A 17,188-nucleotide genomic window follows, 5' to 3' on the forward strand; every position below is an offset into this window, starting at 1 on the left:
AGAGTGACTTAACATCTGCCTAGAAGTGGACTTCCTTCAAAAATATCCTCAAGCGCCACAAGAAAAGTGATTTTTCAGGTAAAAGCCAACCCAAACATTACACCTGGAGATTTGCAGACAATTTGAAACCACCATTATTCACTTGGGAGAAGGTTCTCTAGGTGGTAGGCAGAATTGCGTTTTTGCCCAAACATGGCGGTTTTGGTTATGACCAAACAGTTCAATTTTTGACTAATCTGTCCACAGAATAAGACTTCAGGTATCTCCAGGTGCTCTCTGGCAAAGTTGTGACAAGCAGTTTTGTTCTTTTTTGAGAGCAGAGGCTTCTTCAGCAACCATCCCATGAAAGCCATGTTGACTGAGTTTTCTTCTTATTGTGGAACCATGCACATCTGTCCCAGATGCTGCAAGAGAGGTCTGCAAATCACCAGATGTAATGTTTGGGTTGGCTTTTAACTGAAAAATCACTTATCTTGTGGCGCTTGTGGATATTTTTGAAGGAAGTCCACTTCTAGGCAGATGTTCAGTCACTCTTAAAGCTCTTCATTTGTAGATGATTTGCCTCACGGTGGACCGATGGAGCTCAAACTTTTTTTAAAATAATTTATAGCTGTCCCCAGACAAATGTGCAGCATCACAACTCTATTCCTGAGATCCTCTGAGATTGTTTCCCCTTTTAGCATGTCTGACCTGTATGGGTTCACTTTGGTGAGCCTAAACTGACCTGGTTTTATCTCTGTTGTATCTAGTGCCGCCCAATTTCTTCCCTAAAGATCTCTCACTACATTGGTCCATTTCATGACTCAATTTGGCCCATCTGATTGTGTTTACCTGCTCCATTTAAGCAATGCAGCTCAGGGTTCACAAACTTTTGCACATACAACATTCGTCAAATAATTTGTTTTATCTGTTTTAACAATTGATTTCTGGAAAAGAAAAATGTTGAATTGATAAACAAACATCTGTTATTTCATATAAAAAATACTGGTATTGATAAAAATGAATTAATGATGGTTACAATAAATAAAATTCCAAAATGTTCAAGGGGTTCACAAACTTTCGCACTTGACTGTATACTACATAGGATCTCAGAGTCCAATACACCTTCATATTCCCACCGGTGAAGTAGGTCTTTAATGTTAAGTTCCAAAAAAAAACATCCTGATCATCACACACATTCAAGCAGAGCATCACAACAACCTGAAAAAAAAATTATCATATGGACTAATGGAACGTTGCGCACAATACTCCGAGCTAGATCCAGTAGGTCTATTAGCCTACACACAACATGTTACACTCAGCTAGACTGCATCCTCCCATTCACTGCTGAATACATCACCAATAAAAGCTGCATATTCATGTTCCAGTGGACCACATCTGTCATTTATCTAACTATTAACTGATTTGCCTTCGCGCAAAGATCAATCCACCTGTTAATCTACGATATTCTTCAGATACAAACTGTCGAATGGGAGAAATGTTAAGCTTCACATGATAAAACCTAATACAAAGTGTCTGTTCTATAGTGGACCAGTTTCTGGAAAGAAAAACAAATGTCCATTTTTTTTTTATTCTTCATATGAGCGACTTGCTGTTGATCTGCTGTTTTTTTCCTCTTGAGACTTTGAGTCCATGCAACTGACGTTTGGCACAGAAGAGAGCAGAAAGTCTGGTACAAAAAAGCAAAAAAGTACAAAGGAATAATGCCTGACCGAAAACTACAACCGACTTGTACTTCATCAAAGCATCTTCGTGTTTTGTTTTTTTATGATTCACAAAAAACAAAATCATAGGCTACACCAATTTTTCATATGTACACACCACTTCAAGGCTCAGAAAACGTTCAAAAAAATCAAAATATTACAAGACCAAAAACAAATGAGAGAAGTGTCAATCATCAAAAAAACATCAGTTATGTGTTGTTGTTTTTTTTTTATCATGCTGGTTTATTTATAAGTTGGAATATTAGTAAGTATGTGTTCTTTTATGGTCATTCTCTTTTGGTTAAAGAGAATATGATGGGATGTAGAGAGACACAGTGAGGACTGCCCTTTGGAGACACATGGAAGGATTTGGGTTCAGTTTCACCATAAGTCAGGAGACCGACTCGAAAAACCAAACATATGCATAGAAAACCAGAAAAAAAAGAAACCTATTAAAAATCGACTATAGGGCTCAACACAAAGCTAATTTTTTTTCATTTGGAAATCAGTGGGTACAATCACGCCCACACCTCACCACGTTGGTCACCAGCTGTAGCTACAATATCATTAAATACGATAAAGTGAAAGAGGAGATGGAACTTACGTCGCCGAAATCTCTCGATGCACATTTTTCTTTTGCTCGCCAAAGTTGAGCTTTGGGGCCAACAACCCCATTCCAGTCTTCCATCCCTATGCGATGACAACACTCACCGACTAGTGTATTTTGCATGACTTCACCTGCCAGTGTGTAATTCGTCCACAAAACGATGACGGTTCTCTTCATAAGTTGCCTTTGGATGCTCGGCTAAATGTGTTTGCTGCCGAGCTTGCTGCTTTAGGGCAATGCTGAATTTGCAGGTTGGTTATACGGTATGGTGCATATGATAAAGTGGGTATGCATGACGTGCCGATATCTACGTTGTTGCACCTTTATATCAGGGGACTGTCTTGGGATTTTTCGGTTTTGTCTGACAAGAAAGAGTAGTGTAAATTGACAAATTTACAGGGTCAGGAAAAGGTATGAAGTACAGGGACAGTAGCAGGCAAACAGAGGGAGCTGGAAAGTGAATGGATGATGGAGATTGGGGGGGGGGGGGCTGTGCAAGGTAGTGGTGGCGGTGGTGGTGGCTGTGAGAGAGGCCTCAGCTCCAGGGCTCATTTCTCTCTGTAGTACAGCAGGTACATCTTGAGGGGCTCGGGCAGAGGCAGGCCCAGTATCCTCTCTCGCAGCACGTTGACTGCCGGCTGGGCTCGAGGGAGCAGCTCCCCGGTCTCCTTTTCCTCCTCCTCTTCCTCTTCCTCCTCCTAAGATAAGATAAGATAGTTTTTTGTATTGTACAAAGCATACAATGAAATGCAGGGGCATGCATGTACACAAATTTGCCCTCGTGGGACATTTAATAAAAACCTTGAACCTTGAACCTTGCAAGGACTAACAGACGCAATAAAAAAATATAGTAAATAACTAATGTATCAATTCCGGTTGGAACTTTTTTTTTTTTATATAATAATAATAATAATAATATTACAGTCAACTGAGCTGTAATATTATTAAAAATGTCACTCGTCACATTTTGAATAGAGGTTAATTAGGACAGGTGTTCGAGAACACCACAGAGAAATAGTTTTCAACGCACTCTCTTTATTTTCTTGACGATTAGATTGATTTAAGTTTTTTCTTTGATACTTTCAACGTTTAGAGTTATTTTTGTTTTTACGCATGTTAAGCCCTTTTGATTTGAAATGAACATTAGCCAGCAATATAACACTAAGATGGGAGATATAATCATTCATTCATCTCAAACGAGATCTGCAATCAAACTCATCGAACAGCAAAAAGAAACAGCCATGTTGCTAGCTACGGTGGGTCCCCCTTTTGTTTACATACCAGTTTACAGTGCCTATAGGCCGTGCATTAACAACCACAATGACAAAAGTGGACTGCCAACAAGTGTTCTCCAATCTCCAGAATCACTGAATCCACCTTTAATTTCAACATACACACCTTTAAATGTATGTTGAAAGCGAGAACAATTCCATTCACTCATAGTACTCACATTCTGCATCATACACCCATGCTGCTGCTCTTCTTCGTCCTCGTCCTCTTCCTCCACTGTCTCCTCTTCCTCCTCCACCACCACAGCCCCCGCTCCCCTCCCCGTGCTCCTGCTGCCTCTCATCATCCTCCTGGCCCTCCTCTGTCCTGCTGCCAGCTCTGCCTCCTCCTCCTCTATCTCCTCTGCTGCTGACCTGGCTCCCTGGTTGTTGTTGCTGTCCAGTGGTGCGGTGCCGATGCCGCTGTTAGCCACCACCTGCCTGGTGGCCAGCACCAGGGCGTTGCAGTGGCGCTGGCGGTGGACGCGCCGGCGTTTAAAGCGTGGGCCGTATTTGTGCAGCCCGGCCACGGCCAGACCCCTCCCCACACTGAAGGAGGAGCCGCGGCCCCGCGAGGGGTTGTCGGGCCCGTCCGTGTTCACTCGTAGGGTGTGCCGGATGCAGATGCGAGTCAGCTCCTGTAACGTTCGCACCTCGTACTTGGCTGAAAGGAAAATAATGAGAAGAAAGACGACAAAGGTGAAGGATCAGAGGCAAACTACACATATTATATTATGTTACATGTCACTTAGCAGCAGACACTTTTATCCAAAGTGACTTACAACTGGAAATACGCCGTTACAGTTAAGGGTCTTGCTTAAGGACCCTGTCTAGTCTTGCCCCGAAACTAACCGGCAGTCGAACCCTGATTTCCCTTACCAAAAGTCGGTGTGGTATCATCTACTATCCAGTAGGGGTGGGAAAAAAAATTGATTCTCCGATGCATCGCGATTGTCTCTCGAACGATTCCGAATCGATTCAGATAAATTAATAATCGGAATTAAAAAATAAAAGATAAAATAAAAATAAATAAATAAAAAATGTAATCCGATTTGTGAATAGTAGTACTTCCTGTGCCACTGCGCATGCACACCACACACGTGCAAGTTCTTAACAAAAGTGGTGACAAAAGGGCTGAGAGCAGCAAACCCATACCTGCACTGGCTTTATTTCCGTTTACGTTTTTGTATGAGAGCTGAATTCCAAGCCATACTTTTTGCACAATGTGTTGAAATGACATAAATGACATAGAAAATAATAGAATAGAAATCCTATAGGAACATGATTTACAAGAGCAGAAAGAAAATTAAACTGAATCGGTTTAGTTTTTACACACTTCCATATTGTGTTGAAATGCAAGCTGCATTGATTATTGCATTGTTCATAGAAAGTCATATTTGTGACAAGAAAAGCTTTTTCTCTAAAACAATATTAGAGAAGGTAATTCATCTGTTGATTGTATCTAATGATCATCACAAAAGTAGGAAGTGATTAGCAAACTCTGAGTAGCAAACTCATCGAGATGCATTGAGAATTGATTTTGAATCGAATCGTTGACCTCTGAATCGGAATCGAATCGTGAGGTGCCAAGAGATTCCCACCCCTACTATCCAGCCATATATACTATAATATATACAGTATATATATATTAGGTGTGTGTATGGATTGAGACTCACGTAGTGGGATAGTCTTGGGTTTGCCATTGGTGCTATGTTTAGGCAGCACCAGAGGAGCGAAGGACACAGAGATGATCTTTTTGATCTCCCAGCTGTTGGTCCCTGTTCGGGTGATCTTGGTCAACTGCGAAAAAAATAAAATAGCAGGATGATCAGGATCACGTCACAATTCACATCTCTATGTACTGTTTGTGTGATGTATTCTTTTTTCGCCAAATTATATTCAGTAACTTCAACAAGATGCTTGTTGTTTATAGTCCAAAGAGTGAGTACAATGTGCTTCAAGTTAATATTATACATGAATTCATCCAACAACAAAAATATGCTTGTACTGCTGTGTATAAAAGATATCAAATACACTAAGATTAAAACCCACAGTTACAGTAATATTATCATTGAATAAATGGTTTAGAACACACTAGTTGTAATCAGATATGACATTGTTAAATGTTAATGTACCATATTTGTCTTGAATGTTACCTTCTATAAACACATACTTTATAATATAACTATAGTCGTTCATTGTCTGTTGGTGTCAACAGGAGGAGTTCTAGTTTTTTTAAAAAGCATAATCATCCTCATAATCACTTATATTTACTTACAACTAGACTATAGTCTGTTATAAACCATTTCTAACATGTATAAATACAGTACATAAATGTATAAATGCTAATATGAGGACTTGAAGTATAAATGTTATTAAGAACCAACCTTTTCCTCCAGGGGCATGACCAGGACGCCCCCCACCTTGAGCAGGTTCTTCATGTAGTCCTCGTGCTCCTTCTGCACCCCGGCCCCACAGTACACCCGGTCATACTGCCGGCTCTCTGGAGGCATCTCCAGGCAGTTCCCCACCACAAAGGAGGGCTCACAGAACTCAAACCTGAAGACACACAGGGGGAGATGTAAAAAAAAACAAGGTTCGGGACAGAGGAAGAAGTCATTGAATGTCACAGAGCCATTGGGACACCTACTTGTCAAAACTGTCGCTGGTTTTGATGAAGGAGTCGAGTTTCTGGTAGGCATACTCAATCACGTCCGCATGTAACTCGATTCCGTGATTCACGCCAAAGGGTCCTGAAATGGTCAGCACACACACAGCATAGTTCACCGCTTTAAATGGGCCACATTAACATAAACACAATGACGTGTTGGTAAAGCCAGTAAGGTGTCAACAAAAAACTGTGATTATTCTACTGTGACTGCTTTATAGTAGATCAATCTCAACATCAATCCCATTTCCTCCCATGTTCTATATACAACAGACTCTCTGCACCTTGACATTTACATTTCTTTTAACGTGTGCAACCATGTTTTTTTGCCAGTTAACATATATATATTTCTATATTTCAGACTTGCCTTTGTGTTTTCACTTCAGGCATGGGACGATAGGAAAATGTTATATCATGATTTCCCTGGCCAAAACAATTGCTATTCACAATAACTGGTTAAGGATTTTGGAATGAACACATACCCAAAATGAGGCCGACCATGGTGCTGAGGTAGCCGGTCCCACTGCCCAGGTTGAGGAAGGAGAGGCCAGGCTGGAGGTTCAAAGCCTCCATCACCTCAGAGTAGATACACGGGGCAGACAGGTGGATGTTTCCATGCCGCCACGCCAAGTCCTGACAACAACAACAACAACAACACCATGACACCATACACACTACAGACTGTGCCATGGTAAACTATTCAGCAACTATTCCTTATCATCATGGATTGCTGTGATTGTCTTTGTATTCTGTTTGTTTGGGCAACTTCACAGTTTTCCCTATTTTGCTCACCTTGTATGCGTTATCCCGGTATTCATCCAGGTAATAGTCGGCCCGGTCGATGGCTCGAAAAGCTCGCTCTACCAGGTACGAGCGGATGTAGTAGGCCTCCTTCAGGTTGTCAATCAAGTCGTCGTTGTCCTCACCGGCACTCACAGCTCCACCCATCTTGACTGAAAGGCAAAGAGAAACAGGTCGTTTAATATTACACATGTATAGAGAGCTACACGCTTAAGGTCATGTCATCAGGATTAATGGAGTAATGAAGTCCTTTTGTTGACACATCCATCCTCATAATAAAGTTTAATTTTTTTTGTTTATCTTGTTTATGCTTTTCAGTTTATTCAATTTCTGCTGATGGGATATTTTAGGGTGAAGAAACTTCACACTTGGATACATGTGCGCACTACAACCTGCTCTGTACAGCACTTACAATCAAACATGTAAATCCTGCAGTGTACATTCTTTCATGAGCAATATAAAAGAAAGTGGTAAGGTAAATCTTCACAAATCCCTCATAGTCATAATGAACTGTATCTGAAACAATTAATCAATACATCGACCGATTTGTCAGAATATAAAGTGTCAAACATTCTCTGGTGCAAACTTCTCATATGTGAGGATGTTATTGTTGTTAAGTGAATTGATTTAGAGAGTAATCAGCATACTATTCAATATTGAAAACCATCTGTAGCCTAGTTTAGGCCTCAGAGTTACAGAAAACTTATTTTATTAAAAAACTAACGTCCGTCCTTCTGTGATAACTTGCGCAAAATGTGCATAAGCTCCTAGATCATCACAACATGTCTGATTTTACAGCACAAACTAGTGGTCAGAGTTGGTGCGGGTACGAGTGCTACTGCTGCTGCTGCTGCTGCTGTGATGGTTCAGGGTAGTGTTAAAAACAACACCAAAGAGCCCTGCCAAAGGACAAGAGATCACAGGGTGCACACTAGCTGCCAAATGCTGGCCATAGTCATGAGGCTATAAAAGAACAAAAGGCCTTTAAATGTTCCCGGAGCTCCTGCCTTTGATGCCACTTGAGTTGAGGTGAAGAGGATGTTGGCACTGATAAAAGAAAGCGGCAAACAGCAGTTGTTGCAACAATATTAAAATAAAAGAAAAAAATCACCGAGGAGAATCCAGAACGAGACGGAGTTTCTGTTATGTTATGTTAAACGGTTATCAGAAACTGCGAAAATGACCACAGGGGGGCGCTGTGATCCCGGGGCAACATATTTAAAGTGGTTTAGGCTAGTAGGGTGCACACTTCCTGCACAACAGCTATGATGTCCGTTCACAGATTCCTTGAATTAACTATCAAGTCCACTTTTTCCCTTGCAGCCTTCTTTAGGGGCGTCAACTGTCACGACAGGGCCGTTAACTAGCAGCTTTAATGTATTTCATTGCAGACATACACTGCCCGCACAGTGCTGTGGTGCTATAAGGGTGCTATTTGCGCCATCCAGCTGCTCGAGTAAACACTCAAAAACTCAAGTTATGTTTGTCTAACAATCACCGAACATAAACTACAAGAGCAAAACATTGCATCTACAACAGACTGTCAAGTTACGGCTAGTCAAAACAAACACAAATACCCGCGTCTCGTCTCCGCTGCAAGAGAAGTAAGCCCGAGACAAGGACAGTAGAGAGCCCAGCTGAGCCCGCGGACACTGAGCCTGTACCTGGTGAAATGACCGAGTGAGAGTGGGGGGTCTCTGTTCGGCGGGTTTCCCTCAGTTCAGCCTTTTGTTTGGGGAGCTCCAGTCAGACACACCGTTGCTGCTGGATGTAAACATTCAGCCAGCTGACGCTCTGACGTCAGACGTGATACGCAAAATAACGGCCGGGGAGGACGTCGGCCTACAGCCTGCGCTCGTGCGGCACTCTTTCATCATTCAGCCATCACTTGTCCATCAGGCAGGCAGCACAGTTCAGAGATTTTCTGTCACTCAACGTGTAAACGTGAACGAATGCTAACTTTGAATGAGTGAATTACACTTAGTATAGCCACCTGACTCAATGAGCCAATTACAGCGTCTTTATCCGTCTCAGTTTTAATTGAATAAGCCCGTTACTGTGTCTTCTAATGGGACTTCACTGCGTCAACCAATGTCCCACACTATGTCAGTGTTTTGGCTAGTAACTTTTTTTTAAAGCTCACTTCCCATAGGCTACATTAACTTCCAAAAGGCATTCTTACTGTTGGCTAATTTCCTACAGGCTTTCTTCCAAAATGCTTCCTTTTTTTGTTTATATTTTTTTTATTGGCAAATTTACAGTGCAAATTGGCATAGTTCAGTTCATAGTGTTTTTTAGTATAAAACACTGAATTATGCCAATTTGCATTGTAGTATAAAATGTATAGTCTAACAAGAGAACAGACAAGCATAGGCCTACTAAGTTAAAAAGAAGCCTATAATTACATTCTTTTTCTTCATATATTTCGAAGTAGCCTATAGGCCTAATGACAAATCTTATGAAAACCATTGAAATTAGGATTTGATTTCATGAATCTATTTTTATGTATGAAAAATAGCCTGGTCATGTAATTTATCTTCTATAGTCAAAGGAAACATTTTCCAGGCGTTCTTCGTATTGATTTAGGCTTAACTTCAGGTAGTCTTTCGTCTGATTTCCTATAGGCCAACTTCCTACCAACTGTAAACCAATTGCCAATTGTCTAATTTCCCATGGACTAACTTCACATAGGCCTACACTTCCAAATCAACTCACTTTTGTTAGGCTAACTTCCTTAGATGCTACTAGTTATCTGGTCATTTTAAGGCATTCAGTGCATATTGTACAGTGTTTTATTCTAAGAATGTTTTCTCTTAGGTTAGGGTTAGGGTTTTATATGTTAACAAAGTGCACATTACATACTGCATATACATTGTGAACATGTAGGCCTACATTTTGTTCTGTTCACTTGTTTGTCCTCAGATTATTACACAGGAATAGTATGTCTCGAACATTGAAATAATAGTCTCCACTAATCTGGGCCAGATTAACCCGAGCTCCTGGGCCCCAATGAAAAAAAAATCAGTCTGTGTGCAAGGTGTATCGTATTCAGCAGGCCACATGTCAAAACACAGAGGCTGAGGATGACCATCTAATTAAATAATCACTATGAAACATTGCTGTTGCCTTCAATATTTTGCACATGAGGATTTGCACACTGAATGAAAAATGTGTGTATCTCATTTTAAGCAGCATGACTTTACCGAATGCCTCACTGGGTCAGTCAGTGGTAAAATATTTTCAACTTGAACATTTTGATTCGATGTGAAATGCAAACACTGTTTTGAGAAAACGAACTGAAGGTTTGATGTCAAGGATTGTCATAAAACATATAATCATAGGCTATATTCCTATGATGAATAGGACCACTCGTTTTGGGCCTATGTTAATTCACTGTATGAGCCACCAGATGTCAGTGCTGTTCAACATACAAACTACATGTAACCACACGTTAGCAGCAATGACGTCCCCCATTTTGTTCCCCAGTAGGCCTGACAGTGTCATGTGACTGCTTGGCCATTCACATGATGCTCACTGCTCTTCAGTAAACTCATACACCAGCTCTGGTGTTATTGCAATACAAGATTACTTTTCTTAACAAACAAACACACACACACACACGCACACACGCACACACGCACACACACACACACACACACACACACACACACACACACGCGTGTCTTTCTGTGAGGACCAACGTTGATGTCATGCATTCCCCAGCTAATCTGGGACTGCTACAACTGAATGCCTTATCCGAACCCCTAACCTAAACCTTATTCTAACCTTAACCAAGTTTTAAACCTTGACAGCGCTACCCAAATTGAGGACCTACCAAAATGTCCTCACTTTCTATAATTTCCTCTCTCCCAAGGTTTTAAACTGGTGTTGGTCCTCACACACACACACACACACACACACACACACACACACACACACACACACACACACACACACACACACACACACACATCAATTTGACAGAGTCACACTTGTCTATGATTCTTTATTTGTGTTTTTCATAGAGAACATTTAAAATGGTTCATACCCCCACAATAACTGACATCACTTTTCTGCTTTATAACACTGACACAGAAACAGGGGAACATGTACACAAGTACAGAAACACACAGTCACAAATTCGGCCCATCTACAGTGTTTTACTTCCCAAACGAAAAAATTAAAATCAATCATCAAAAACATGAGACCCCGAGTACACACAGCCAAGGCCTGTCCCACTTTACAAAATGGTGCAGTAGCAAAGGAACGACCACATCTACAAAAGTAACAAAAATTACCATACAATCTATCGTTTGTGGAAGTGCTTGTAAGTCTGGAAGTGTTGTACTTTTTTTAAAAGGATATCAATATCAATGCCTAGAAAATCACCAGTAAAAATAGCTCATCTCTGTAAAAATGTGCTAGCAGGACAACCCTTGGCTGTGGATTATTTTTTTTTTGTCTTTGTCACAAACTTTTTTTTTTAACCATTTTCAACTTGTCTTAAATACAACAACGATAACACTGTTTCTTCTTAATACAAATATGTACAGAGACTTCCACTGGTTTCAAAATAATGCCCTGCACACTGATGCATTATCTAGGGATGATTATGACGGTGATCTTCAGATTCCTTCACAGAAACTGTCCATGCAGTTTGGTACCTGAATCGACACAATGAGATCACAGTTTCTTGAGCCTAACAAAAACTTGTTGTTTAGTGTCTCTGTCACAAAAATGGCCTCTACCTGCATGTAAAAGACACATTTATTTTTGTTTCCATATACATAGTAACCTCCCTCCCCCCACACAAACAAGTTCCCCCCCATAAGTATTGGTTAAGAGATCTACATCCAGACCAAAATGTCTTAAACAGTATATTTAAACCAGGTTTGCCGAGTGTAAACATCCCATATCTTGAAATGAGTGGAGTGAGAAAGGCACACATGATAAGACCACACAGTTTGTAACTACAGCGGGCAGGAGGGGGACGAGGAGGAGGAGGGGTTGGGCTTTTGGTTTTGCTCAGCTTGGTGAAAAGTGCCACTCAAGTAGACATTTTCTTTCTTAGGAGTCAATTTCTACGTGGTGTGTGCGTACCTAACATGAACCTGGGGTGCAGGGTGTGCCTCCCCCCTTCTCAAACACACAGCTGGGTTTTGGTCTGGGCTGGTTTCCCTGAAAGTGTCATCATCATGGTAAATTCATTTTCATTCCAGGTGCTCTAGGGAAACTGGGCCCTGACCGTTTCGTATTTTCAATTTCCTTTGCTATTTAGAATAATATAATAACTCCATCACTCAATACTTTTATGTAAATAAGAGAAAAAAAACATACAGTGCGTGGGCACAGGACCAACCGTAGGCTGCATTTGCTTTCTCAGCTGACATGTTTTGAAAATGCTATGCTGCTTTCATGGCCTCAGTGTTATTCATTTACATACCTCAGTAGACAATTTCATCAAGCAGTTTAAAAGGGGTCATGCCATATCAAATAAGTTAGGAGAATATTCACAGTCTTAACACTCTCGGGGGAAGTATTCTCGTGCATTTCAAGAGGGGGAAGAATAAGCTACTTTGTTAACCAAATGAATCAGAACTATTTTTCCTGAAGGAAAGGTTACACAAGACATGAAGAAAGGAGGGGGGGATGGGTGGGGGGTTAAAAGTCATAAAAAGCTTTGACATTCTTTTGAGTGATAGACACATCTTTATGCAACAAACGCCTCCTCCTAAAACAAGGGGGAGATTGTGTAGCCCGGCAAATCAATTTCCCACTCCCACACACTCATCTCATCTCACACGAGGCCTTGATCCAGCCGCTGCTATTGCCTCTAGCCTCAGCTGACTGGCTGACCTATGGCATTGCTCTGTTCTGCTTCAGCAGCTCTCCCCCGTCACCTGAGAACCAAACTCTGCTTCCTGTCAGTCTCTTTTGGTTTTTGTTTGGAAAAAGAAAGGAACTCTTCCTTCTTTTTAAAATACATTTTTTTTTTCGAGCTTTGACAGCGCCGGCTGAACCCCCTGAATCAAAGAGGCGTCTCTATCCGACATAACGCAGAGGTTGTTTTTCTATGTGAACAGCAACAAACAGGTGTGGCAATGCTTTGTACTGTAATGCGCCCTCCAGTTGGGGGGTGAATACTTGCTATTGCTCGTGATCTATTGGCATTCTTACAAGTCGAGACTCAAATGCTGGCATTTTCAAACGATTATTCAGAAAGTGCACAAAGGAGTTTCATTCTACATTGGCTAAAAGCACATTTACAACATGCCTTTGACATCGGAGTTACACAAGGGTATCATACTGTACACCACAGCAGCTGCAACAGACTCACTCAAAAGGCAGGTTACACTAAAGTCTCCTACTTGCTTGTTTCAACATTACAGAGAATGGGCTCATAGCGAGCAGGCCTTACCAGTAACAATACAATAACTGCACAATGTCGGCAAACACTATGTGCAGAACATTATTCAGAGGCATCATCTTTTTTTTCTTTTCTTTTTTACTATACATGAACTCACTCACATGACACTAAGGTACAAAGAGCCAACCATGGAGTTTCAAATTGACAGTCATTTCTCAGATTCAGTAGTACAACATACAGTAGATGGTTTTTTGACATTTCTGGATCAAGGACAGACAAATAATGGAAAGAAAAACAAACAAACCTATGAAAACACTTCCAAAGTATTGTACTATATCATCAATGCCTACTTTGCCTTCAGCTTGACTGAATGGTATGTTTTAAAGCCACAGTTCAGCAGGTCTTAGTGATATTAAATAGGGTGTAACTGCTTCCTATTGATAACGGCCCTCACATCTCTTCTAGACAGCGAGTGATCCTTGGATAAGGTAATACAAGAGAAGAAGAAGAGCAAGTCAACAATTACACTGGAAAAATATATGTATGTTTATATTCATATATATAGCATCTTTAAAATCTATTTATACAGAATGTATATATAGTGTACTAATGGCCATCTTGGCAGAGAAATAAAGGCATCTGAAACAATCACCACTCTCTTGATGCCGTGGTCTTCCCGGGACCAGACATGTTACATTGCAGAAATGCGAAGAATCAGGAAAGAAAGTGAGTTCTCTTTTTTTCTTCTTTTCTTTTTTTAGTGGCACTTTGTGCATCAAAAAATTAAAATCTAGAGTAAGGCTACAAGGGTGTGTATGTTTATCTGATAGAAGTTTGTCAAAAGGAGGCCTTCCTACAGTGCCCTCGAGGGTTGGATATGTTGCTGTGTATGTGTGTGTGTGTGTGTGTTTGTCTGTGTGTGTTTTAGACCCACACATCCAGCCTAAACCACTGCTGGAGAAGAGCTCTATATTTGTACCATTGTATGATGAAAACAAAACCAAAAACATTAGTTAAGCATCTATGGTACATTACAGAAGTTCTGGGTGAGCCAGTGCTGGCCGCTACAAAGCGCTTAGGAGAGGTAACTTTTTTTGAACTCTGTTTTTCTTTTTTTTACTTTTCTTGCTTTTTCTTTCACCTGACAAAAGCAATCACACAGAGACCAGATAGCAACACAACAGTGATTGCTTTTGTTGGGTTCATTTTTTTGTCTTTACAATCAGCTGCTGGTATGTCTAGGTATAAGCCTAAGTGATCAAACAGTATTTGTATTGATTTTGTTTCTTTATTTAAATATTAGCAGTGGATCTTTAAGACTACTCAGACTCAACCATCACATCACGCATATAAATAACAAAATAAATATACAGCCATATCAGTCAATTTCTCATTTCATATTAAATAAATAATAAATACATTATTTCTTTTTTTTCTCAGCAGTGGGGTTTCTGAAAGTAGCAGTTAACAGAAACAAAAACAGAAACAAAATGGAGATAAAACAAGGACAACTAAAAAAAATAACGTTATTTTTTGAAATATTATCAAAAAACTTTTGTCAGTTATAAAACATCTGCACTTAAAAAGGTTTTTCAAAAAAGTACTCAAAATGAAAATATGCCTTGTCAGTTATCTATATAGCTTTCTTAAAATATTGACGTAAGACATCTGCAAAATCGCTTTGACCGTGATAATCAGTAGAGATGCATTTTTTTTAAGTGTGTGTTACAAAACAAAGTTAATAAATAGATTGCTTCAAATAAATAGACCTCAATAACATAAATGGCAATAAGTTACAATTTAAAAGTTCACAATTTTAAATAATTCATATATAACAATAATTATTGTACCACAAAACTATTCGTTGAAATTAAGTGCAAGTCTATGTTGATAAATACTATTGATATGACTAACTGAATTTGAAAATGTGTGCACACTATTACTATAATCATTTCAGTAAAAAAAAAAAAAAAAAAAAAAAAGTAAAAAAAAAAAACAGGATTCATCTGCTGCTTTTTAAATCAGCTGTCCCATGATGAAAAAAAAAAAAAAAAAAAAAAAAAAAACCTACACCGTTCCCGGATCTGTCTCATGACCTTGCTTGAAGAATACTTTCCCCCCTGCTAAACTGAGTCAACATTGCACTGTTGACATCTTGGCCGCAGTAAAACCACAAAGCAAAACACAAATTCAGTTCAGTGCATGCTTCGTATACCCAGGGCTGTGTGTGTGTGTGTGTGTGTGTACGGTCATGAGTCAGAGCTCGCCACAGTGTATGCTACAGGACAGTGCTGAGAATTTAGTCCGTGTCCTCCTCTTCGTGAGTTTGTCCACATGACGCACGGGGAAAAAAAAGATCAACTGCGCAGCAGTGAAAACTCCACTCCTAAAAACATCCGGGGACACATGGGAGACAACAGGTAAAATACACAGCATATTAAAAAAAAACCCAGATACAGTTTTCTAGTAACATTATTCTTCTTTTCCATCCATGCTGGCTGAAGGAACTGCTTCCTCCTTCTGACCGCCAGCAGCAGCATGGTGTGGATTTTGGTCCGCGTCACTTTTTCTTCTGACAGAGTGCTCCCTGGGTTTGATTTTTCTTTAAAGTTGCCAGTTACTTAAATAACCTGAATTCCCTTTTTGTTTTGTGAATCATATTTCAATGTATTGTAGAGTATTTCAACATCTTCCCAATCTCCGCCTCCTTCGCGCTACTGCGCTTCAGGACATTTATGCTTTCCCCTCCAAGTGGTGTGTGTATATGTGTTTGTTTTCTGTGTGAGTGTGTGTCGAGACGTCAGACTTTGATGCCCTTCACAGCTTTGTTGATGCTCTCCAATAGGGCCTTGTTCTCAGGGCTCTGGAAGCAGTCCTTGTTGGTGTACATGTCGGTGAGGGTGCTCACGTAGCTGTCGAAGTTCTGCTCGGTGATAGGCTCCTGCTGTGGTAAAAACAACAACCAATCTCAACTGAGGAAGAGCGGGGGACACTAGCGGCTACGGCTAAGACATCAAATCCATCGCAAATGTGTGTGTGTGTGTGTGTGTGTGTGTGTGTGTGTGTGTGTGTGTGTGTGTGTGTGTGTGTGTGTGTGTGTGTGTGTGTGTGTGTGTGTGTGTGTGTGTGTGTGTGTGTGTGTGTGTGTGTGTGTGTGTGTGTGTGAGCAGGTCCATCCCTGAGTGTGTAATGTGGACAATAACTTACCATGTGTGGCAGGCGTATGTTTGCCAGGCTGCGGATCAGCGCGCGGCTCAGACCAGACAGCTCCATGAACAGAGCCTCGTTCTGCGACTCGATCATCTTGTTCTCGTGCTCGATGCTCTTCAGGTTCTTCTCCATGGAGGAGATCTGCAACACACGGCAACAGGGTTTTTAAAGTGTTACTTTCACTTTCACAACACTTAAAAGAGTTAGTGATCTGCTGATATCCTATATGTTATCGCTACAGACAGCTAGTTAGATATTTCTTCTGTCAAAAGCTGAATGACTCTTTTCAGGAGGGATTTTTCAGGGACTAAAAAAAAGGTTTTGTTGAGCTAAACAACAATATTCTGTATCAAATGTATAGGTAAAAATAACACATCATAGACATAGACATAGACACACACACACACACACACACACACCTGAGTCTGCAGGTTGACCATGTCCGTCTCCATCTCATTGTTGGATTCGTTGAGGTCGTTGATCTCTTTGTTGAGCTGCTTGATGTCCTCGTCGTTGTCCAAAACTAAAAAAGGAGAAGCCAGATCCATTAGAATAGAAAAGAGT

The 17,188-nt window shown here is 40.5% G+C and overlaps 2 protein-coding genes across 2 annotated transcripts in view; both read right to left on the reverse strand.

Annotated features, from left to right (window-relative positions):
• Window positions 1–482: 482 nt before the first annotated feature.
• pcmtd2b (protein-L-isoaspartate (D-aspartate) O-methyltransferase domain containing 2b) lies at window positions 483–8,834 on the reverse strand. The gene is made up of 8 exons (XM_080030502.1): window positions 8,712–8,834; window positions 7,039–7,199; window positions 6,729–6,879; window positions 6,229–6,331; window positions 5,966–6,137; window positions 5,255–5,378; window positions 3,761–4,242; window positions 483–3,008 (listed from the first exon to the last, which is right to left on the reverse strand). Exons 2-8 carry the CDS (start codon window positions 7,192–7,194, stop codon window positions 2,859–2,861), a joined length of 1,338 nt encoding a protein of 445 aa, XP_079886628.1. The 5' UTR covers window positions 7,195–7,199; window positions 8,712–8,834; the 3' UTR covers window positions 483–2,858.
• A 7,380-nt stretch (window positions 8,835–16,214) lies between these two features.
• The window catches only part of myt1b (myelin transcription factor 1b), a gene marked incomplete at both ends in the record, with an annotated part of 88,924 nt that continues 87,950 nt past the window's right edge, over window positions 16,215–17,188 (reverse strand). Inside the window, 3 exons of the mRNA XM_080030738.1 lie at window positions 16,215–16,358; window positions 16,622–16,765; window positions 17,044–17,147. Coding sequence (XP_079886864.1) covers window positions 16,215–16,358; window positions 16,622–16,765; window positions 17,044–17,147 — 392 coding nt within the window. The remainder of the gene's footprint in view (window positions 16,359–16,621; window positions 16,766–17,043; window positions 17,148–17,188) is intronic.

This window comes from Ammodytes marinus, assembly GCF_949987685.1.
Source record: "Ammodytes marinus genome assembly, chromosome: 7".
In the NCBI taxonomy this organism is placed as follows: Eukaryota; Metazoa; Chordata; class Actinopteri; order Uranoscopiformes; family Ammodytidae; genus Ammodytes; species Ammodytes marinus.